Source organism: Bombus vosnesenskii, unplaced genomic scaffold, assembly GCF_011952255.1.
Source record: "Bombus vosnesenskii isolate JDL3184/JDL3185 unplaced genomic scaffold, Bvos_JDL3184-5_v1.1 scf7180000013289, whole genome shotgun sequence".
NCBI classification, from domain to species: Eukaryota; Metazoa; Arthropoda; class Insecta; order Hymenoptera; family Apidae; genus Bombus; species Bombus vosnesenskii.
Genome location: NW_022882942.1, coordinates 2,218,640 through 2,241,841, shown reverse-complemented (window position 1 = coordinate 2,241,841; position 23,202 = coordinate 2,218,640). Strand labels below are relative to the sequence as shown.

At 28.7% G+C, this 23,202-nt stretch overlaps 5 protein-coding genes and 1 long non-coding RNA gene across 10 annotated transcripts; 3 read left to right on the top strand and 3 right to left on the bottom strand.

Annotated features, from left to right (window-relative positions):
- Positions 1-539: 539 nt before the first annotated feature.
- On the bottom strand, positions 540-2,753 carry LOC117232660 (peroxisomal membrane protein PEX13). Its single transcript, XM_033492177.1, has 5 exons — positions 2,546-2,753; positions 1,955-2,230; positions 1,357-1,604; positions 1,097-1,276; positions 540-996 (listed from the first exon to the last, which is right to left on the bottom strand). The coding sequence occupies exons 1-5, from the start codon at positions 2,611-2,613 to the stop codon at positions 632-634; spliced, it is 1,137 nt and encodes a 378-aa protein (XP_033348068.1). The 5' UTR covers positions 2,614-2,753; the 3' UTR covers positions 540-631.
- Positions 2,754-2,947: 194 nt separating this feature from the next.
- Positions 2,948-5,478, top strand: LOC117232659 (CAAX prenyl protease 1 homolog). The gene is made up of 6 exons (XM_033492175.1): positions 2,948-3,251; positions 3,538-3,684; positions 3,787-3,990; positions 4,067-4,579; positions 4,650-4,793; positions 5,075-5,478. The coding sequence occupies exons 1-6, from the start codon at positions 3,150-3,152 to the stop codon at positions 5,291-5,293; spliced, it is 1,329 nt and encodes a 442-aa protein (XP_033348066.1). The 5' UTR covers positions 2,948-3,149; the 3' UTR covers positions 5,294-5,478.
- Positions 5,479-6,749: 1,271 nt separating this feature from the next.
- Positions 6,750-19,628, bottom strand: LOC117232658 (SR-related and CTD-associated factor 4). 3 transcript variants are annotated; one of them, XR_004493166.1, is made up of 20 exons: positions 19,490-19,628; positions 18,551-18,679; positions 18,158-18,449; positions 17,897-18,084; positions 17,508-17,786; positions 17,271-17,417; positions 16,919-17,169; positions 16,536-16,751; positions 16,278-16,411; positions 15,948-16,156; positions 15,634-15,811; positions 15,253-15,564; positions 14,896-15,123; positions 14,537-14,811; positions 14,195-14,440; positions 13,507-13,970; positions 12,979-13,259; positions 11,861-12,480; positions 9,142-9,272; positions 6,750-6,889 (listed from the first exon to the last, which is right to left on the bottom strand). XR_004493166.1 is itself a non-coding variant. In XM_033492174.1 (19 exons), the coding sequence occupies exons 1-18, from the start codon at positions 19,517-19,519 to the stop codon at positions 11,867-11,869; spliced, it is 4,473 nt and encodes a 1,490-aa protein (XP_033348065.1). In that variant the 5' UTR covers positions 19,520-19,628; the 3' UTR covers positions 6,750-6,889; positions 11,861-11,866. The 3 variants fall into 3 exon arrangements, 1 of the variants encoding a protein (XP_033348065.1); XM_033492174.1 differs by lacking the exon at positions 9,142-9,272; XR_004493165.1 differs by having other exon boundaries at positions 6,788-6,889; positions 9,142-12,480.
- Positions 19,248-19,810, top strand: LOC117232662. The gene is made up of 2 exons (XR_004493167.1): positions 19,248-19,475; positions 19,564-19,810. It is a non-coding gene; the product is annotated as an uncharacterized LOC117232662 (long non-coding RNA).
- A 519-nt stretch (positions 19,811-20,329) lies between these two features.
- Positions 20,330-21,601, top strand: LOC117232522 (proteasome assembly chaperone 2). 3 transcript variants are annotated; one of them, XM_033491919.1, is made up of 3 exons: positions 20,330-20,627; positions 20,701-21,052; positions 21,137-21,601. In XM_033491919.1, the coding sequence occupies exons 2-3, from the start codon at positions 20,720-20,722 to the stop codon at positions 21,539-21,541; spliced, it is 738 nt and encodes a 245-aa protein (XP_033347810.1). In that variant the 5' UTR covers positions 20,330-20,627; positions 20,701-20,719; the 3' UTR covers positions 21,542-21,601. The 3 variants fall into 3 exon arrangements, with proteins under 3 accessions (XP_033347810.1, XP_033347811.1, XP_033347809.1); XM_033491920.1 differs by having other exon boundaries at positions 20,343-20,561; XM_033491918.1 differs by having other exon boundaries at positions 20,389-20,407.
- Positions 21,602-21,769: 168 nt separating this feature from the next.
- LOC117232523 (translocon-associated protein subunit delta) lies at positions 21,770-22,666 on the bottom strand. Its single transcript, XM_033491921.1, has 2 exons — positions 22,231-22,666; positions 21,770-22,097 (listed from the first exon to the last, which is right to left on the bottom strand). Exons 1-2 carry the CDS (start codon positions 22,480-22,482, stop codon positions 21,837-21,839), a joined length of 513 nt encoding a protein of 170 aa, XP_033347812.1. The 5' UTR covers positions 22,483-22,666; the 3' UTR covers positions 21,770-21,836.
- Between the last annotated feature and the right edge of the window lie 536 nt (positions 22,667-23,202).

Sequence of the window (23,202 nt, the reverse complement as noted above, 5' to 3'; positions counted from 1 at the left end):
AAAGAGATTTTTTGCAGATTAAGATTTTCTATATAGCCTTATATGCATATTGTAAGAATAAACAACTGTATTGTTTCATAATGTTTAATTTTTTAAACGTAACAAATAGAACAATATTTGTTTAAGTGTCCAATTTACTTTATAAACAAAAATTAAAATAAATTTTATATGAATTTACTGATAGAACAGTTTGATTATCAAAACTTTCATTATCATAAATTGCAGTATAAATACAAATACTATATAGACTTATACATCATATGCTAGTAATTCCACTTACTACACACATGAAAAGAAAAAACTTAAAAAGTTTGATCTTATAATACATAAATTTTAAATATTTCCCACTTTAATTTAAATAAAATCTTAATTTCTTAAAATATAATTATTTTGTAACTTAAACTGTTAGTTATATTCATCAGAAACCATTATTTCCATATTTTTAGTTCCATATGTTAGTGGTATAAATTTATATTTCATATAATTTGATCCAAAACAAATTTCTCTTGTCTCGAATCTAAATTATAATAAAAATGAAATGTAGAAAAGTTTCAAAATTTATTGGATATAAATTCTAGTGTATTGTTGAAAGTTATAAAACATTTAATAAAATCATTTAAAACCAACTTCCCTATGCTTCATTTTCAACAGTTTTATCATTTCTTATAGGCTGTGAATCCTTTCTATTGCTATGATTAGAACTTTCATTTGTAGAAGATATTTCTTCATTTACAGGGTTTGTTTCATTATCCCTTTTCACTTTTTTCAATTGTCCTATAACTTTAATATAATTGTAAGGAATAAGACCAACATTTACATTATCGGTAGCTTTGCACCACCCGGGCAAATTTTTTGGTTGTAGAGACTTGGGCGCAAGATAGACTTTTTGACCAGCTTTTATACTGAGTTCATCATTGTGAGTGGCAACAAAGTCATATAACACTGTTGCAATATATGCGGGTTCCTCAATAGCTTGCCATTCTTTTGGATCTTTTCCTAAAGATTAAATTCTTATTTAGTTACCTTATTTTATATGTAAAAAATTCATAACACATAATCTTTAAGTAACTAGCAAAGGTATTTTTTGTTTTAGTACCTTTTATTTGCATGTTTTTAATATTATTCGAAATTTTATGAATTATATAAGGTACTACAAAGAATACACTGAATATTAAAAACCCAGACCAGTAAGAAGAATTATGAACATTTACACTTCCAACTTTTGCTAGTGATTTATCCCATAACTCTTCGTTTATTGAATCTTGATTTTGATAACCTAAAAGAATATTTAATAAACTAAATTATAAATTAGAACTACATATCATACAAACTGTAAAATATAATAGAAAACTTTACCAGTAGAGTGTATAATCTTCCTGTACAACCATTTAAAAAATCTAATTAAAGCAAAAGTACTAAGTAACTGATTTACAGTGGAGCGTAATTTCCCAACATTTTCTGCAACATTTAAAATTGCTCTGAATGAATTTGTTAAAGCAAAATATGTGGATTCCAATAGCATTGTCATAGATGAAAATGTATGAAGAACTGTCTCGATCAACTGAAAAGTTGACCTGGTATTGTCCTCAACATATTGGGAAAATCTGCACACAATTTCAAACAACTATTACTAACTTATTTCATTATTTCCATCAAAATTCAGTTAACTATTTAATTAATTTTCATATTTCTTTTATATCTATATTCTATATCAATAGTTCATATCTATATTTTATATTAATAGTTCATATCTACATTCAATAATTTTGGAAATTGTTTATCACATTTAAAGATTGTAAATTACATATAAAAACATTGAGAATTCTATATATTTTTTATCGTTAGGAATCGAGTCACAAAATCTTTTATCATCCCAAACAAAATGAAAACGAATTGAAAAGATTAAATATGATATAACATATGAAATAAATATGACATGTTATAAGCTTCTTACCTATTTTCGGCATCACCACTGTGTCCACCAAACATTCCATAATTATTATAATTGGAGTATGGACCATATGAACTATATGAACTATATCCTCCATATCCATTAAATCCCCTATATTGATTACCATATCCACCAAATCCGTATCCTCCATAATAATTAGATCCGAATGGTCTATGATGAAATCCAGAATAATTTTGGACTGGTTGACGCGGAGGTACTGGTGGAGGATTTCCTGGTTGAAGATTTGAAGGAGGAAATGGTGATGGCGCATTTGGTATACTACAATAAAACCATATTATTTAAAAGTAACAGCATTATTCCATTAAATAGAGAAGAAACTTATTATTGTTTAAATACTATTAACTATATTATATTAAATTGCATATTAGAATAAAATTTCAAAAATATGAATAGAATTACTATTTTATGAATGTTCCATGATTTGAAGCAAAAAATGACATTGATTACTTTTTTTAAATAAGATATCACTTAAATCTTATCAAAATGTCTTAAATTGTTTGATAATTTGTCACCGATTATTAGATATAAGATTATAAATATTATCTTAAATTAATTTTTACATAAATCCAGTACCTGTTTATGATGTTAGGTACATTTTTTAAGTGATTTCCATTAATCCCATTTGTTCTTTCCGGCGCCATACTTTACGATAATATGTTTATTACGTTCATCATGTCGTTCACTGTACAAAGTTCATAACCTCTCTACTTATACAAAAATACTTAATACGGAAAGACAGAGTTTTTATTGATAATTGTATATGTATTACCTGATATTATTTTTTATCGTAGGACTTCAAACTGTTATGTTTTCAAACTGATTTTTTTACAGTAATACTCTTAAAATGTAGTTAGTTACTAAAAGTTCTATATTTATTATTTTCAATTTAATTCATTCAATTCAAAAAGTAAAATTCATAATATTAAAAAAAAAAAATATATATATATATATCCAATATCGAAAAATTTGTGATATTAATATTAATATTATAAGATAATAGCAAACATAGGACACGTTGATGAAAATTTAATTAAAGCATCACTTCGTTTCGATGTTCAAAACAGAGATTATAGTATATGTTGTTGCGGTAACCTCAGTATCCCTAACTTTATTGTAGTAAACCGGCGACCAAGGTAGAATACAGAAAGAAGAATTTTTATTTACTAAATACAAAAGAATGTCGAATTTTGTAAAATTTATCGAAGAAAACATACTTTATGAAATTTTAGCCGTATCATGGCTTTTACTTCTTTGGAAATATTATTTAAATCTTCGTCAGGTAAATTGTAAATTTTATCTAACCATTATTAACCTAAATCATTAAAGTTAAGTTTCCTCATCTTATTAATTTCTAATTTTACTTTAAAACATGATTTCTTTTTCATTATAATAATTAATTATAACATAGATTCGCCTTTCTATTATAACAATTTCCTAATTTTTGTAAATTACATAATATTTAAAGAAATTATATTTCTTTTTTAGAAAATTATTATTAATAAAATTAGATTTATAAAAATAACTCTGTGTTATACGTGAAGCAATATAAGTTCTCTTTTTTATAGAGGGATTTGATGATGAGATTTACTGATTTACCTAAATCAGTTGAAGGTTTAATGACAAAGGATGTTTATAAGAAAGCACACAGTTATTTGCTAGATCGGTTAAAATTTAATGATTTTGAGAGTATATTTTCTGAACTTTGTACTATGGTATGAAATTTTTATTTATACATGTATATATTATGTTATGTCGTAATATTTAAAATGAAATCATATAGTTCTTATAATATGTAAGCGTTTGAATATTTATAGGTGTATTTGTTAAATTTATGCTACTATCGATTTTGGCTATGGAGTATTGATATTGTCAAATATTGTGGCTTTGATGATCAAAATGAAATTCTCTTAAGTGGTGTTTGTATGTTCATTATAAACGTTATCTATGATATAATAATTTTGCCATTTAAGATTTATTCTACGTTTGTTGTGGAACAAAAACATGGCTTTAATAAAGAAGTAAGAAAGTAAACATTTTTCTAATAGTATGATAAAAGTAATTTTTAAATTCTTAATTTAATACTGTTAATTTTAGACACCGTTATTCTTTGTCAAAGATCAGCTTCTTCGATTTGTTGTATGTGAGATACTTGCGGTACCCTTCCTATGTGCTGTAACATGGATCATAAAAAATGGTGGAGGGTACTGTTTCCTTTATCTTTGGATATTTTTAACAGTTGTTGCTCTTTTCCTTATGGCTATTTACCCGGAACTAATTGCACCACTTTTTGATAAATACACACCTCTTCCAAATGGAGATTTGAAAAGAAAGATTGAAGAGTTAGCAGCATCGATGAACTATCCACTTTATAAAATATTTATTGTTGAAAATTCAAAAAGATCATCACACAGCAATGCATATCTGTATGGTTTTCACAAATATAAAAGAATTGTTCTCTATGACACTTTAGTCAAGGAGTATTATAAACCAGCGGAAGGTGAAACAAACACAAAAGGATGTACTACAGATGAAGTAGTAGCAGTATTGGCACACGAATTAGGACATTGGAAATATAGTCATACACTAAAGGGATTTATAATTAGCCAGGTAAATTTTTAGGCAACATATTTACAATATTACATCTTACTTACTAATGTATAAAAACAAATTTTTGCAGGTACAGCTGTTGATGAATATTTACCTATATGCAAAACTTCTTGATTATAAACCTATATTTGAAGCTTTTGGGTTTATGGATAGTCGACCCACGTTTATAGGATTCATAATTATTAATATCTATATTTCAAATCCCCTAAATATAGTAAGTTTAATGTATTATTTTTGATTTGGAAAAATTTGAAAAATCTTTGCATGCGTAAAATATTGTACGTTTGCTATATATATATATATATATAACAATATTACATAAATCTTTTAATATTCATAAAGAATGAAATCTTATAAAATATCTCACAAATATTTCAAAATAATTTTAAATTGTTTTGCTTTCAAGATGTAATTTATGTATATTTTATTTATGTTGAACAATGATATTTAAAGTAATATTTATAATATTTATAAATTATTTTACAATTTTTACAGTTAGTCCAATACATAACAAATATACTTAGACGAAGTTTTGAATTTGAAGCAGATAAGTTTGCAAAAATTTTGGGACATGGACAAACATTAAAAAGCTCTTTAATTAAGCTACAGGAGGACAATCTTGGTTTTCCTCTTTATGATAAATTGTATTCTACTTGGCATCATAGTCATCCTCAAGTCCTTGAAAGAATTGAAGCTATTGATAAAGAAGATTAACTATAACACTTTTTAATACATCATGTGCATCATGTATATTATTTTAACACTGTGTATATCAATTTAATGCATGCATGGTTAACAGCCATGTAAAACAGTTACATTGGATAGTAATCAAACAATGGTTTTATAATTTGCAATTAATATAACTTATAGTGTAAGGGTACAATTAAATAATAGCCATACACACGATTTAAAAAAAAAATGTGCTAAAAATAACAGAATTAATTTGATTTATCACACGTTCATGATGTAATTAATATTTTATAATCACCACATATATGTATTTTAAAGTTACAAATCAGATTAAAATAATTAAAACTTTATCATTATATAAAGAATGATATTAAAACTTTAAAATCAATTATATAATTGACGAATGAAAATGTGCTTCAATGAATTGTAAGCAATTATATTTATAGATTTGATTTAAATAAAAAATAATTATTAACAGAAACTCTTAATATAATTTAATTTTTAAAATAATGTCATAAAGTATTTGTAATATATTAGGAAATAATTACTATGATTATAGATAGCATTCATTTAAAGCAGTGCATAAAATTGAATTTTCATGTTCTTTTTTCGATTTTACGTAAGCATACAATACAAGTATCTTGCATTGTTTTGTTTTTTTTTGTTTTTTTGTTTTTTTTTTTTTTTTTTAGACAACGATACATTTTAATATAATATTGTCATGTTTTTTGTAATAATACTAAATATTATAAAGTATTTTATACCTTATAAAATAAAAAGCACAGTGCTATTCATCAAAATGAACATATTATCATATATTATTAGATATATAAATAATATTTATATAGAACAATTATTTTTTTAGGTTGCGTGTAATTTGAATTATAAGGTCAAGATATATTTTTAGATAAGTATATACCATATACACAAAGTGATGTTACATTTTATATATAGAATTTCCATTAACTTTTGTTATTTATTACTCTATATTTAAATTTTAAGGCATTTATGGAACATTATTATATATACATACATTCCCTTCTAACATATAATTTTATAGCAGCAAAATAATACATGTATAAATGGTATTAAACTTTTATTAAATTCTTAATATATATTTCTCGATATTTCAATTATGTAGAATGCTCTTTTTTACATTAACATTCATTGTAAACTTAATATTCCGCGCTTTTAGTACAATTTTTAAAGTAATATTTATTATAGTATTTTATGTACACGAAAATTAAAAACTTTTCTATATGAAATTTAAACAAGAGAATTAGAGTGAAACATAGTAAGAAATTTTTGTTATTGTTTATTTGTCTTATCTAGTTTTGATGAAAAAACAATGCAATATTTTGTAATTCTAGCTAATATATCAATTATATGCGAAAGAAATATTTGTTTGCCGTTATAAAATACTTGTATACGAATTAGAAAATGAAACAAATAACCAAATGGTAAAAATAATTAACATGAATTATCTTAAATATTATATGATATTCTTATATTGCAACCTACATTCATATCTCAATTTTATTAAAATGCTCATGTTTACAATAAATACATTGAGGAAAAACCACGTGATAGATCCGTTTCTTATTCCAAGATTTATTGTGCCTGAAACAAATATGAAAATATATTTAGTTCGAATTATGTATTGCGAAAATGTAATTTATTACGTTAATAATTTGGAATAAAGATTGGGCCTATATCCGTTAGACAAATAGCAATACACATTTGCAAATATTTAATTTATAAATTAATCATTCAATTAAATTAAGAATTAATTTAATTAATTAATTTTTTTTTATTTGTAAAAAATTGAGAAGATCACCAAATTTAAATTATTTATTTCAGTTATCAATTTTTTCACATTTAACATTAAAATTAAGATTAGTAAATAAAAATTTGTAATTTCCGATAGTTTCTGATGCTGTACATTTGTCAATCAAAATAGAATTAAATGAGCGGAAAATTTTAGTAAAATAAGGTTTTAATGATGTATAATCTAAATTAATTGCAGAAAGCTTGTATTATGTACTTTCTAGTATTACTCTCTTGCAGTACATCCTAGCAAAGATGAACTTATGAAACTTTTACTTTCATTTATAAGCAGCAATTCAGTAGGAAATTATGCCTGTAGTATGATGAAATTATAATTTCAATAATAGTAATTATAACTACTATGTAATAATGTAAATTGTTAGTATAAAACTCTAATAATGGTATAATTAGTAGTGATAAAAAAACATCAATAATTGTTCGCTTTATATTGAAAATTTTCCACCCTTCAATTATACCAAATCTTACAAAGTATCTTCTACATTGGACCGCTTATAAATATTTGATATCTTGCAGATGCTTTGTGCATGAACACATGAAAATTCGAGGTTACAGCATGCAGGTATACAAGAACTCTAAACCTGATATTGACCACGAACCTTCGCGCATGTGCATGCCAAAACTTTTTCTCATTGATCGAATTGACGTCGATAACAAGTTACAAAATGCATTGATTTAAAAAAAGAATGAAAAGAAAGAAATTACTTATAAACCAAACAAAAATTATATATCTTGTACAAAATGCTAATCGTGCATAAATTAGTTTATGTTCAATTGAAATATTACAAATGACAATGCTTCTATTGTGAAGAACATTAAAAATAGACTTTACAATGATCTATGCATTTATAATACTTATTCTGTTTAATCGTATTATTAGTAATTACTAATGCATATAAATACGCAAATAGATATTTACATAACTGACCAACTATTTGTTCATGTAAACAAATTAATCGCGATCTTTCAATCATTATAGATCAAATTTTCAGCTTGCGAAAAAGAAACAGATAGAAAACTTTTCTTTAAACTCTGTTCCGGAGTGGTGCACGGGCTCTTTATGCTATTCTAAATTTCGATACCTACTCGTTTCTTGTTTCAATATTTTTACTCTAAGAAGTTTATAATACGGTGATCCGTTAGAAAAAAAAAAAAAAAAGTACTTCATGCTGGACGAACTTAAACTCCTGAGTTATAATTCTTAAATGGCTTGATGATTTTATAATAGTTAATTTATCACCAACTTATACTTCAATACGAACAGAAAGTCAATCAGTAATTAAACAAAATTTAGCACAGATAATTTCAGATAGAAATTTACAATATTAAATACAATCTACATTACACTTTTCAGTCACTCCTAATTAATCTTAAAGCGTAATCCAAAATCGTAAAATACAAAATCTTGCTCTTTATTCAATAGTAAACTTTCGTTTAATAATATTTTACTCATATGGTATCAATGCTATTTATCATTATTGCACATTAATTATTTATCAAAACTACACATCCTTTTTTCTAACTTTTACAACAATACGTATGATTCAACTATCATATGACATTAATCATATTGGTAACATTATGTTTACTTATAAAATGAATTAAAAATGACATTGATGATACACACTAATTTAAATCATCAACATATATTCGATAAAAATTCATTTGAAAACAAATCAAGTCCAATGCCTCTTGCAAAAATTCAAATGATTATTACAAATAAGATTTGAGAAATTAACATATAAAATTTACTTAATGTTATCTTAAAGTGAATTTTTTCGCTTCGAATTACCAAGTTATTCATATCATAGATAAATATGTCTCATTCATCTGTATAAGTTCGTCCAGAAAGAAATCTATCATCCTATATGTACAAATAAATAAATATAAATATAAACAAATATATGTATATTTATTTATTTATATGTATATATATATATATATATATATATATATATATATATATGTATGTATGTATGCATGTATGTATGTATATAAATATAATGAGTTATAAAACACAACAGTACCTTGCACTTGTCGCTCAGTTTGAGCGCAAGCGACCTGGTGGCTGGTGTTCCATCGTCGTGTGGCGACAGAGAGAGAGACTCACGCATGTGAACACACGAGTATGAGCACTGAACAAGTATCCAAAGCTGCTCTGAAAAGATTTCATTCCATTCCGAATATCGTCCCAAATGTTTATTTTCTCTTTCATTGTTTCACAAGTTTCTTTATTTCCTGTCAAGCAAACGATGGCTCCAATTACAGAGTACATCCGGTTTAAATAAAGTTTCTTTAATACATTATTCGATATTCGGAGGAAAAATTTTTCAGATAAAAATTGCACAGTAAAAGAACTAAACAGAGTAATACGTTAGTTAAAACGGACTTAAAATTAATTTAAAATTATTTAACGATTTTTAATAGTTGATGCTATATAAAAAAAATTTTTTTTAGTGCAAATTAAAAAAAAATATAAATTTAAATAATCATTAGAATTATACTTGATATTACATAATAATCATTCACCGTTTTCAAATCACTGTTCTTTATAAAAGAAAAGAAAAAAACGTCTTCTTTTCACATATTTTACCTACAGCAATTAACAATTACCTAAGGTGCTTTGTAAAAAACAATTATATCCCTTCAAAAAGAAGGGCTATATCAATATTATAGATTATTAGAAATAATTTTAAATTTCCAAACACTACGATTTGGCTCACAACCGGCTTAGTGTGACTTTCCTCTGAAACATTTCCCTATAACGTAATTAAATGATATCGTTGAGATATAAACAAAAATTAATAAACTCAAAAAATTCTTTGAATCATTCATATAAATAATGATAAGTAGAATTAACCAACAATAATTAATTTATCTTGATTTTTCAATGAAGACTCCCAGACAAAATCTTTTAAAAACAATTTTATATATGTAAACTGTTAAATTTACATATTTAAAGTTCGATATTTTCTAGGAAAAACGTAAAGACAATTCCGGGAGCCAAGCGGAATGAAAGGCTGTAATTCTGCTTATGAAGAAAGACGTTATATAGAAAATATTTATTTTTCGTTTGATTGAGCCGCGCCGAACATCGGTGCTATATATATTCTCACTTTTTTTCATCTTCTCCCTCTCTCCTCTTCTCTCTTTCATAATCATTTATACGCATGCAAACATTCTGTCAATTTTCTACATTCTCTCTTCCATACACACGCATATTTATATATATAATCTCTCTCTCTATCTATTTAAATATTTGCAGTTGTAGAATCTTGCTTATCCGAATTCACGGTTATTTGTTTGAACCATTGACTTTTTCTGTTGATTGATTGTTTAATTTCTCTTTAAATGAGCAAAATTTGTTAACTTCAAATTACTTCTATTAAATAAGATAAGTATCCCTAACATAATATTCAAATAGAATAAAAATTTATTTAAATCAATACGGTTGCAAACACAGTACTTTTTTTTTATATAACCTTCTATCTATTGTTAGTTGGATATAACATCGTAAAAATTTAAATGAACAAGAGTTCAATCAACGAAAAATGTCCATGTGAAAATACTTTAAGTTTCTACGATACACGGTTAATCAAGATCCTACTATTAAGATTTGTCTATCTATACAGTACGATCGACTTAAATGTATACATTCAATTGTTTCTTTGACTGTTGGAAATATAAAAAGAGATATTTAAAAATTATCTGGTGTAAAACGGAAAATGGCAATAAAAATGAAGATTTTTCTTACGAATATTTCTTTTTTTCTTAAACAATTTGATATATCAGATTATTACTGATACTATTAACCACTTTTTACAAATTAAAAACATATCATTCTTACAATTCAAAAAATGCATATTTGACCTTTTAAATTTTATTTCTAAAAAGATACTAAAATATAGCTCAATAAAAATGTTGAATAAGTTATCAAAATAAGTCATTTCGAAATCTCTTCTATTCATGGTGGAAAATATTCATTTCCATTTTTATATTCATTTTTAAATTAAATACTATTCTTGTATTTCCAAAAGTTCCTAAGAAATAGTTAAATATATATATTTAAATCGAATATATTGTATGTTTGTTCACTACGAAAATACAAAAGTATTTACAATTTAATAAATAATAAGTCGCCACTTGGAGTATCCACGGGTCATAGGTCCTGTGTTTACAAATCACAGTTTCTTTCCAAGTGTCCAATTGATCACGAAATCAATTTATTTGAAATCTGAAACTCTGAATTAAAGATATCTTATTCTATTCAATCGATGATGTATTTTCTGTTGTCTTCGTTTTACACATATCTCAAAACAGCACAAGATAATTTTTTAATGTGAAATGTGATAAAGTTCCAAAAATTAATGAAAATGTCTTTTTTTGATACATTTTCCTCGCGAATAGTATAGTCACTATAGATTTCTATACGAATTTATTAATTTAAACTAAATTAATCGTACATTTTTATGTTTTTTAATTATAATTTCTTCGTTGTATTTACTCCTTAAGATCTACTTTTAATAACAAGCAGTAACTTTATCAGTATTACAGAGGTTAGAATTGGAACGGAATACCACTACTTTTAACAATAATTGTCATCGATTGAATACAATTATTCTAAAATTCAGTATCTCATTTTCTAAAATTGACTGTTTCAATTCGACCCAAATTGAAGCAACGAATCCTCCCTCACACCACTCCACAGAGTAAGAAAAAATTTTAAAGAGAAAAATCGCTCTTTACTTTGGTCTAAGAATCCCTGCAATCCTCTTCTTCCTCCTTCTTCATTTCAATGCCTTCTTCTTCTTTTGTCTCAACCGCTTCTACTAATTCTTCCTTCTGTTCATTAGAGATTACTTCCTTCATATCAATTTCTTCTTTCACTTCTTCTTTCACAGCTACTTCTTCTTCCTTTGCAGGTTCTTCTTTTTCTTCAACATTCGCAGAGGTTGATTCTTGTTCTTTTGATTCTTCAATTTCCTCTCCAGATGGACTAACATTAGTCCATCTAGATTTTCGTCCCCTATTTCGATTTTCTCTTTCCATGTTATTCGGATGTTTATTACCACCTTTTTTGTCCCTAAGATTATCCCTTTGTGAGTGATTCTCTGAATCGGAAGGCCAGGAACCGGAAGGCGGAAGTTCCTGATTTCTCCAGGGAGCAGCAGACTCCGGAGGAATAATGGATGGCGGGCCCATAGGACCGAAAGGTGGTCTGACATGGGGGCGAATATCATCAAAAGGTGGTCTGAAAAAGGCATCCGGCTCTCGGGGATCAAAAGGTGGCCCACGAGGACCAAAAGGCCTCATACCAGGACGAAGAGGACGAGGTCCCAAACCTCGTGGATGGAACATTAATGGACCTATAGAATAAAATCTTGTTAAACTTTTATTCGTTAATTTAAATTTATTCATTCATTCGATTATTATACAGGGTGGTTGGTAACTGGTGGTACAAGCGGAAAGGGGGTGATTCTACGCGAAAAAAGAAGTCGAAAATATAGAATAAAAATTTTCTTTTTTAATTTTTTCCATCGAGACAACGATCTACAGTGAGATCCGTTATAACGTGCCGCACGCGTGCCGAGCGAAAATTCAAAGTCGATTTTCTCGAAGACAAAGCCTCAAACGAAAAATTTTTATCCTATATTTTCGACTTCTTTTTTCGCGTAGAATCATCCCCTTTCCGCTTGTACCACCAATTACCAATCACCCTGTATAATAAAGTTGAATGTAATAAAATTTTGTTATATATAAAAGTTTGGTAGCAAATATATAAAAAATTACTGACATCTACATTAAATACGTACAAGTGAAAAAGTTAGCAATTCCTGAATTATCTTTTTATTAAACTTGTTTACCTGGTCCACGAGCTCCTAAGGGAGCTGGCCGCGGTCCAAACCCATCAGGATGTCCAGGTCTAGGTCCTCTAGGTCCCATTATTGGCGGCATCCCAAAAATAGGATCAATTCCAAAGAATTCTCGCCTTCTAGGTTCAAAATCACCCCGATCGAGGTGTCCCCTTGGGTCAAAACCATCTTGAAGCCGTGGATCAAAACCTTCTCGCCTAATTTCATAATCGAACCGATCCCGATCATCGAGTGGTCTCCTTCCTCGTACTTCAGACCTATCAAATTCCTCCCTTTGGCAAGCAATTAATCAAGAATTCAATGCTTTAAACATACTATAATTTTGTTAACAATTATGTTTTGTAAAATGTAAATATCATTACTTAATGAATATTAAAAAAAAAAAAAAAAAAAAAATGTCATATGTTGCATTTTACATCGCATATTGTATAAACATTACGATGATTGTATTTACTTCTGTAATTTACACTTATTTACTTCAATTGTAAATTCAAAAATTAATACAAGATAGTAGCTCACCTTTGTTCTCTGAGTGATCCAAGTCTTCCGAATTCTTCTACTCTTTGTTGTCCATGTATTCTATTATCAAATTCCTCTTGATATATTCCTCCTTGCAACCTTGGAACATCCATAAATTCCTCGTGTATCTGTGATCCTCTATGACCTCTTCCGAAACTTTGTCTGTCTCTTTGCTGTTGATATTCTCTCGGATCTTGCGGATTACGAAAATCTGGTGGTCGAGCTGGAAAATCACCTCTTTCTTGAGGTAAACCAAACTTTGGCAAATCCATTAAAGAAGACAGGGGTTCTCCACGAGCCGATCGAGAATCATCAAAACTTCTGTCGGATCTATCTCGTTCCTGGCGATTACGAGGTATTATTCGATCGACACGATCTTCAAGTGGTAGTGTGCCATCAGCCAATTGACGCAAACGATCAGCTAAGCTTGGTTTCCCATCTTTTTTTGGAGTAGTTTCGTTTTCCTGAATATAAATATTTTGTTAGAGCCGCTTAATAATTGAAAATGAATTGAGATTACTGTCACGGCAATAAATAATGGCATTATTAATGCAAACTACAAATTTTTGTGATTTAAATCTTTTGGACTGTATCATACTACTTTTTAAATATTTTTGATGAAAGTAGATCAATAAAATCTTTACTTCAATACTTTTAATTTAATCTTCTTTTAGCAGAAAATAATTACCTGAAGAGTTTGAGTTTGTGGATTTCCTTCTCGATTTTCCCGGTTTTCCCTTTCTCTTCTGTCATCCCTGTCTCTATCTCTAAGATCTCTTCTACGATCGCGTCCCCTATCTCTCCCTCTACCTCGGTCTCTTCCGCGATCCATTCTAGAGTCAGTACCTTCCCTATCTCTGTGTGATAAATGCGTCTCTCTGTCTCTTCTTTCCCTATTTTCCCGATCTCTCTCTCTTTCTTTATAATCTCGATGCTGTTATTAAATTCACATCAAATTAGAATTTTATGCAGGACATTCTAAATCGCATAGTTAGGACATTAGTTGCTGCAATAAATGAATTTTATTTACCTCTACTTGTTGATCAGATTCTGCTCGTTCTTCATTTTGTGAAAGTTGTTGTTCAGTTAAATTACTTTTATTTTTTGCTCCATTTGAACTTTGTGGCATTGCATCTTCCATCTCTACATCCATGTCATCAGCAGAATGTTGTTGTTGAGGTAGTTGCATTTGCAAAGGCGCAGAAGGGCCTACACCATATGGTTGGCGTAACATTGGTAAATTTGGCATACCTGTTTCTGTTGTTGGAGGAGGAACTCCTATTGGAGGAACATTATGTGGCATACCTAGAAAGAGATGAAATTTGAGCTTTTATCGCTTTCTTTTATTCATGGTTTAGCTCACTTTATGTATTGATCATATACACATACCAGTAGAATTAGGTTTATCAGATGGAGCAGCTGGAGCTGGTAAAGGAATTTGAGTTAATAAGCCGACGCCAACACCTGCTCCAAATGGAGAATTTACAGGTGGTGTTAACATAGTTTGCATCATTCCCGGTGGCCCTAATAAACTTTGCATATTTGGAGGTGGCACACCTATGGGAACATTCGGCATTAAACTATGTGCCATCGGTAATCCCATTGGTCCAATCATACCTAAACAATATAAAAAAAAAAAAAAAAGGTATAAAACGATAAACTTTAAAGAAAGAATAAAAATAACTAATACCTATTTTTGATTGAGTCTTCAATTTTCGTTAAAATTTTCCTTCAATAAGTACTTACGAGGAACTCCTGGCATTGTAAAAGCAGGTGGCATCATCTGTAATTGTGTATTTGGTGGCGGTAAAAGAGCGGCTGATGTAGGGGGTCTAATTGGTGGAGGTTGACTTGTATCGATTACTTGTTGCTGCTGTTGACCTTGTTGTGAAGTTTGTTGCTGGGATTGTTGCTGTTGAGCACTAGTTGAAGGTTGCATTACATTTACAATACCATCCGCCAAATTTGGAATTCCAGCAGCTGCAACTAATGCTTGCTGTTGTAATTGCAACTGTTGTTGAAGTACATCTGCATTTGTCCCGGAATGCTTTAATTTACCTGTTAATGATTTATAATGATTAGCATGAATTGTCTCAACTATTTCTTAAAACATAATTGTTCCTTTACCTTTTAGATTGGGTGGTAGAGTGTCTTCGTCAATCATACCTCCTTCTTCTAATAATTCTAAATCTTGATCAGTAACATTAACTAATTTATTCCAAGGAATATAACTAACTCCTAATTCAACTTCCCAATAATCTTTCCATTCTTTTCCTTTCACCCCTTTTCCTGGAGCCCAAGCTAACTAAAATACAATAAAAATTCTATTATTCTGAAAAGACATAGAGTTTTATTGTTATTTGATAATACATTTATAAATATATTCAATAAAAACGATAATAAATTATTATTTTTAAAGGTGACCAAAAATGTTAACTTACAGTGATTGCCTTTCCTTGCATTTTATGATTTTTAAGCTTAGTAAGAGCCCTATATGCATCTTGCCTTCTATTCATGCATATAAAGGCGCAACCTCTGGGTGAAATTAAATCTATACTGACAATATCACCAAATTCTCCAAAAGTATCTGAAAGTTCTTCTTGGTGTACTAATTTCGATAGATGTCCCACCCAAAGAGTTGTACTACAAACTGCAAATAAATATATTAAATTCATATAGAAAAAAAAAAAAAAAAAAGAAAAGAAAACAAGAAGAACGATTCCTTCGATGTAAAACCAAATGCATATGCATATGAAAATAGGTGAAATTACCGCTTAATTTATCTCTCACAATTGGTGGTAATCCTCGTTTACGCCTTTCTCTTTCTTTTTCTCGTTCTTCCTCAGTCATTTTCTCTCGACTATCCTCCCGTTTTCTGTCACGACCTCTGTCTCTTGAACGAGACCTACGATATAATAATATCCTTAATATCACATGATCATAACAAAGTGTATAAAATAATGTATAAATATATATTTAGGTATATTGCCTATAATATAATATAAGCAAAAGAAGACATGTAAAATTACCTTCTCCTCCTAGATCTGCTTCTTGATCTAGATTTTCTATCTCTGTCTCGATCTCGATCCCTGTCCCTATCCCTATCTCTATCTCTATCCCTATCTCTGTGTCGTGGTGATCTAGATCGACTGTGATGTCTATATCGATCAGGCGATCTACTCTGCGATCTTGTATTTTCACAATTTACAATTTCTACGCTGCTACTATCTCGCCTTGCACCATTTCTATAGACAGTCATTTATTAATAATCAGTTTCAATATTCAGTAATGTTACAAGTTAAATTGCAATAGAGATCAAAGTAAATTTAAATTAAATGAAAAACTAAATTTCATGAAAATGAAAAGGAAAATATATCTTTTACCCTACTTTATAAAAGGGAAGAATGTTTACCCAGAATAATCTTGCGCGTCCTGCCGTTCGTCAAGAAGTGGACTTTTTTGATTTTGATGCGCTTGCTGATTTATCTGCCTAATATTTGATAAGGGTTGAGAGGCATACGGTAGAGCCGGTGGATAACCAGGAGGTGGTTGACTCATATCTTGTATGACTCCACTACTTACATTTGTTGTATAAGTATTTTGTTGACTTGGCTTCAAAATGTCTGATGGTTTTAATTCGCATTCAGATGCAAATGGTAAATTCTAAAACAAAGATCGATTTTCATTAACATACATGAAACTATTAGGATGTCTCTTTTACTTTTATGTGAACAGGAAAACTATTAATACTGTTAATAACATACAGGAACAGTTTGAGCCAGATGTTTATCAAATTCTTCCTCTTGCTGCTTCATTTGCTGAAGTTTCCGCATCTTTTCTTCTGTTTCATGCTGTGATGAGGAAGTACTTCCCTGCATTGTTTGTTGTAATGTTTGAAGTTGTCTCAAAACCTATTATCAATTAAAGAATTAAGCAATTTATTAATTAAATCATATTTTCTCCTTGACTATTATATTGATGTAATAATGATAAGTTAGTACCTCTGGATTTGTTAAAAGAAGTCCAAGACTCTCCAAACTATTTCCTGTTGAAACTGTATTGTGTTGACCAGTATTAGATCCTGCGGTCGCTGCTGGTGAACTAGCAACAACAACATCATCATCCTCTTCCTCGCCATAATCAAAATCTAAGAGCTTTTTATCAAATTTTACAGAACTTTTCTGTTCATTTGTGGACTCCTGCTTTTTTAATAATAACTGCTGTAAATGTTGTAACTGATCAAGGAAAGAAACATCCATTTGAGTTGAATTGGATTGCCCCTGAAAAAAGAAGCCAAAATTGAAATTCTGTTCATTTTATGTACAAAAGATATGCGACAAACTGTAAGTGTACAAATAATATATAGAATAAATATAAAAACAAGACTTACTAAAAGTTTATTAGCATTAACTATATTTGCTGTTTCTATTTTTGTTTGCGCAAGCCAGGCAGGATCGATTGGCTTTGCGGAAGAAAATAATTTTTGATCCTTTACCGCATTTTTTGCAGTCAAAGGGGGAGTCTTTACTGAAGTTGTAGTATTACCAACATTATTTGTTGCAGACGCATTCAGTGTACCTAAACATAATAACGAATATTCACTATTTAATTTTATTTAAATTTGATATATTAACTCACAACTTCCTTTTACCATTGGTATTAACTGCTTGCTCCTTATGTATTGGATGATTTGGATCCGCAAGATCAAATAAGGGCTGTATAACCTCCGAAGGGAACACTGCATTCTTCTGCCAAAGATTTAAAACTCTTATTACTTTGCTTTTATCTTCCTGAGGGCACTTCAAAAGATTTAAGAAAGTAGTTTGCATGTTCTTGGCAAAGCGCGGAGCAAAGACATCTTTCTCAACCCCAAATTGGTGTCTGGACTGACGTACAATTGAATCTATAACGTACAATCCAGGCACTTTGTACTCTGGCTTACACTGTAACATTAATTGGCAATTAATACAAATAAAACAAACAATATAATTACCATGTATTTTATACTTTGCTCTCAAAAGCTTTCTTATTCTTTATAACTCACTTTTTGGATGAATTTCTCGACACTTTGCACAACATGTTTATAGAATTTAATTGCCTTAATTGCACCTCTAGTTAAAGAATTCATCTTAGCTTTGGAAATTGGTGGTTTAACATCATACAGAGCTGAGAGCTGGAAAAAAAAAAACATATATATAATTATTATTTTCTATTTTTAATACTTCAATGTATTCATAATCATTTAACATAGTAGTCAGAGAATATGATTAAATTTTTTAATTTAAGAAATCTTAATAGTTCTCAATAGTACTTGAAAAGAACTGTTGATGTTGATTAATGTACCTATACTCTTCAAAAGCAATTCTAAGTTTTATATGTAACAAATCAAAAGTCAACAATATATGTTTATATAAATTCTAATGAATTGATCGCAAAAATTAAACAAGTTTTATTACAATTGCTATGAATTCAACTAATATCACTTACAAAATAATCCTTATTGCTTTCCCTTATTTCTCTCCCTTCCATCACAAACATAACGAACAAAACTAAACCACACATATACAATAATTATTTACCCTTTCTTTATCATTACAAAAATTACAAAATTTTTACATAATAAAGACGACGATGTTATGCATCACAAATACTTAAAATCACAATAAAGGTTCTCTCTGATTTCTCTCCCTCTTTCTTACATATAAAGATAATCGCTCTCTCTCTCTCTCTCTCTCTCCCCTCTCTCTTTCGCACGTCTAGAAATCAAAGCATTCTTCAAGCACGAAAGTCACTTCAATTTTCATACAACAAACAGCACAGACAAGTCGGGGGAAATAATATCATTTGAATCTTTAGTTTAAAATAATGACACGATCTCAACTTTGAAAAGTAAAAAAGAAAGAGAAAAAGGAAAAGATGAACAAGAGAAAAAAAGAGGGAGAGTCGGCGGGCTAGAAGAAGAATTAAGGGTAAGTCAATTCACCTCTGCGTTAAATGCCTTAACCGCCTCCATCCTGATGAAGGTGCGAAGCACCAAAGATTTGCTATGTTTCACAGAAATCCGTGATCCTTGGGACGTTCAATGTTTTCGCGATAAATCGCATGTCTTGGCTCAGGGCGCACTGTCTAGCTGGGCCATGCCACTCAAGATGGCGGCGCTATTTCCCGAAAGGCATCGCGGGGCGGTGATGCGTGACGTCACATGCCGCTATGCACAGTCGGTAACAAGTTTCGCTTTAATACCGATTATTCTACACCAATCAAAATCCAAAGAAATAAATTATTAAATGGGAATCAATCTAAATTTCTATCTTCCCACGATTTTCTTCTCTTCTTTTTTATAATTAATTCAATTTTAATAAAACATGGTATATACGTGTATATATGTTTATATACTATATATGCATTATATATATTTATACATATAAATTTAATTAGTCATATAAAAATTATACGGTATTTACACAAAATTGATATAAATTTGTTCAATATGAAATATTATATCATTAGTTTACTTTTTTATAATTCTTTCATTATTGACCACAGCCCTCTATAAATTTCAGTAATTAATTTATAAATTTCAATATTCCTTAAATTTGCACCTCATTATATAAGTTTTATAAATAAGTTTGTAAGAAAATAAGAAGAAAATTTATCAGAATTTATAAAATAATTCTTTGTAAGAATTATCTCATAATATATTGTTCAGTGTATATTAAATACATATGCATATTCCACGCTACTATATGTATAAATATACTGTATATACTTACAAGTTCTGCTAATAATTATCTATATAACCTGATATAACTAAAAATTATAAGGACAGAGCTACCAACCGTATATATCTACGTACATCAGAAATGTCAAATAATCATTTCATAGAAGTTTGAACTCTTATGTACGTTTATATAGTTTCACTATTTCTATGTAATGTGAAGTGTGTTATTATTTGAAATTACATCGCATTATAAATATAGAAAATGTTTATTCAATAAAAAAATATATAAATATAAATGATCATAAAGAGAGGATTTTACAGCAACACGATACAAGTAATAATAACTTAACAATCACTTTACCATGACGTGCAAATTTTGAATTTTCAAATTGAATCTTGAGTTTGTATAAATATTTTGTCGTATATTTTTATGAGTTATAAGCTTTATTTAATAAATTTTATTAATGAAACAGGTATCCACATTTAGTAAAAATGATAAAAATACCGGATGAAATTAACCTCGAGAATTACACTCTGATACTTCCGTCAGTGGCTGTTGGAAACGTTGGACAATTATGTATTGATTTATTAATATCTAGCTTGGACATGCATAAAATTGGAAGTTTATGGAATTCTATGTTTCTTCCAATATGTGGACTTGATCCTTATAATAAAAATTCTACTTCTCTTTGTACTACCGCTGACTTTTACCTTGGAGGATGCCATAATATAATTCTTTTACAATTACGTTCACCTTATGTTGGCAGTTCGAATGACTTCTTTAATGAACTAGCACAATTTATTCAACAAAAGAAAATTAGTAAGGTACAGCAGTGTAATGCATATATACTAATATTACAAATGTCAAATCGTTTGATTGTTATGTTAATATAAAAACTATTCTTATAGATAATAATCCTAACCAGCAGTTATGATTATGAGTGTGCAAATAGGTCAGAGTGGAGAATAAGGTACCTTACCTCGGATGATTCTTTATTGAATAATGAAAAACTTCTTAAGAGCTTACATTGGACAAAGCATATGAAAAGTATTACAATAAAATCTACAAGACAATATTACATTCCTGGTGGTGGATTTGCAAACGGTCTATATGAGTATTTTAAAGAAAAGGAGATTCCTTGTACAGTACTGTTTTGTTATTGTTCAGAAGGAGACAATGTTTCTGATGCATTAATGCTTTTTAAAGGACTGAATGACTGGTTGAATTTAGTAAATGATGATACTAATGATATTAAACATCCACCCTCTTGGGAATTCTTTTTTGGAAATCCACCTGCTTCTAATATGTATTGAATTTTATATCTAACTGTACTTTGTTGACTCTGTTTCGACTTTTAGAAAATAAATTATAAATATAAAAATTGGTGCTATAAAAATTACATCCCAGTAAAAATATCGGTTTCTTAATATTAAAGAAAAGAAAGATACATGGATGTTAATAAATTTTAAAATGATGTTGCACAATAAATGTGGCATTGTCGTTAAGCTAAATTACAAAGTTATATTTAAAAAGGAACAAAATCCATTTGTTTAAGTAATATTTAATTTACATAAGAACTTTAACAAATTTATTATTTATAAAAGATGATTAAGCAAGAAGCTTGAATTTAGAAGAGAAGGCGGAATATGACACTACGGCAGCTAAAAGGACAGCAAGGAGTTCCGAGTTAACCCAAGGGCCGCGATATATGCCTGGATTACTAAGCACTACAACAACTAAAGGTTTCACACTATTTGGATCTTCTCCATTTCTTAATGCTTTACGTATAGCTGCATATCTTTCATCGTCATATAATTTTATATTGTATTCTCCAGAACGTGCTCTTTTCACATCTTCTGTCCAAGAAACCTATAAAATTGAAATTTATTTCAATTGCAATTAAGTTTTTATAATTTACACATGATTCTGATTTGATATAAATTCAACTTCATTATAAATTTAATAAGATTTATTTCAAGCATACAGATTTTAATTTCAATACCTGATATTTGTTATCAGAACTTAATCGGGCAGCTGGTAATGATTTACCATCAACCTCTGCGTATAAGGTAATACCTTTCACACCATTACTACACTTAAGCACAAATTGTGTTGTGAATGCAACATTTGTCAGAATTGTTGCATCTTCTGTGACATATGCAGAGGCAACGACTTCAGGCTTCTGGCACGTTTCGGCAAAAGTATCGAAAATTCCACAAATTATAAGTATAGAAAAAACAATGAATCGTTTCATTGTACTGTTTTACGTTTACTTTAACTGATGATTTCTCTTAAATGTTGTTTACAAATAAATTATATCAATAAAATTAACTTCACTACTGTCAGTTTAAATCATGTTAGGTTAAACATTAATTACGTATACCTATAGTGTGTTTACAGGGACTAAACTATGTACTTTGATGACGTGTGAACGTGTGGATATGTGAACTGACACGTAGTGAATAGTTGGAAACAGTGGTACCAACATATTTTTGAAATATTAAGAAACATTAAAATGTAACTTGTTTATGAGCAATATTTTACTTATAAATTTCACATACCACAATTGGAAATGTATGATATATACGTTTACATTATATACATATGTTATACAATAATTAATATTTTGCTGTTTATTACGAAAGCATAATTAATTAAATACAAATTTAAAACTCAGCTCTTTATTTAATTTTTTTAGGACACAATGTCAAAAAGGATGTCACAGAATGTTAATATAAAATAATATATATATATATATATATATATATATTGTATATACATGGAATTAAAATATATAGATTATTCTTATCCAGATTAAATTCATTTTAAATCATGCATACATAATATAAGAATATATTATGCACTTTGTACTAAAATAAAATTAATATAAGTTTGTATTTTGTAAATGTAAATTAAAATATAGAATTAAAGAATTAAATAAAGATACTTTGAAGATTGTTTATATACAATGCTT

What these genes read in the sequence shown, in the direction of transcription:
- LOC117232660 (XM_033492177.1), bottom strand. Translation starts at nt 2,613, where the DNA reads ATGGCGCCGGAAAGAACAAATGGGATTAATGGAAATCACTTAAAAAAT. An exon ending in GTACCTAACATCATAAACAG is followed by an intron (nt 2,231 to 2,545) that starts GTACTGGATTTA and finishes GTTTTATTGTAG; the next exon opens with TATACCAAATGCGCCATCAC. An exon ending in GAAGATTATACACTCTACTG is followed by an intron (nt 1,277 to 1,356) that starts GTAAAGTTTTCT and finishes ATATTCTTTTAG; the next exon opens with GTTATCAAAATCAAGATTCA.
- LOC117232522 (XM_033491918.1), top strand. An exon ending in AACAAAAGAAAATTAGTAAG is followed by an intron (nt 21,053 to 21,136) that starts GTACAGCAGTGT and finishes CTATTCTTATAG; the next exon opens with ATAATAATCCTAACCAGCAG.
- LOC117232659 (XM_033492175.1), top strand. Translation starts at nt 3,150, where the DNA reads ATGTCGAATTTTGTAAAATTTATCGAAGAAAACATACTTTATGAAATT. An exon ending in ATTATTTAAATCTTCGTCAG is followed by an intron (nt 3,252 to 3,537) that starts GTAAATTGTAAA and finishes TCTTTTTTATAG; the next exon opens with AGGGATTTGATGATGAGATT. An exon ending in AACATGGCTTTAATAAAGAA is followed by an intron (nt 3,991 to 4,066) that starts GTAAGAAAGTAA and finishes TGTTAATTTTAG; the next exon opens with ACACCGTTATTCTTTGTCAA.
- LOC117232658 (XM_033492174.1), bottom strand. Translation starts at nt 19,519, where the DNA reads ATGGAGGCGGTTAAGGCATTTAACGCAGAG. An exon ending in TACAATGCCAGGAGTTCCTC is followed by an intron (nt 15,124 to 15,252) that starts GTAAGTACTTAT and finishes TATATTGTTTAG; the next exon opens with GTATGATTGGACCAATGGGA. An exon ending in GGATCACTCAGAGAACAAAG is followed by an intron (nt 13,260 to 13,506) that starts GTGAGCTACTAT and finishes TGCTTGCCAAAG; the next exon opens with GGAGGAATTTGATAGGTCTG.
- LOC117232523 (XM_033491921.1), bottom strand. Translation starts at nt 22,482, where the DNA reads ATGAAACGATTCATTGTTTTTTCTATACTTATAATTTGTGGAATTTTC. An exon ending in GTTCTGATAACAAATATCAG is followed by an intron (nt 22,098 to 22,230) that starts GTATTGAAATTA and finishes TCAATTTTATAG; the next exon opens with GTTTCTTGGACAGAAGATGT.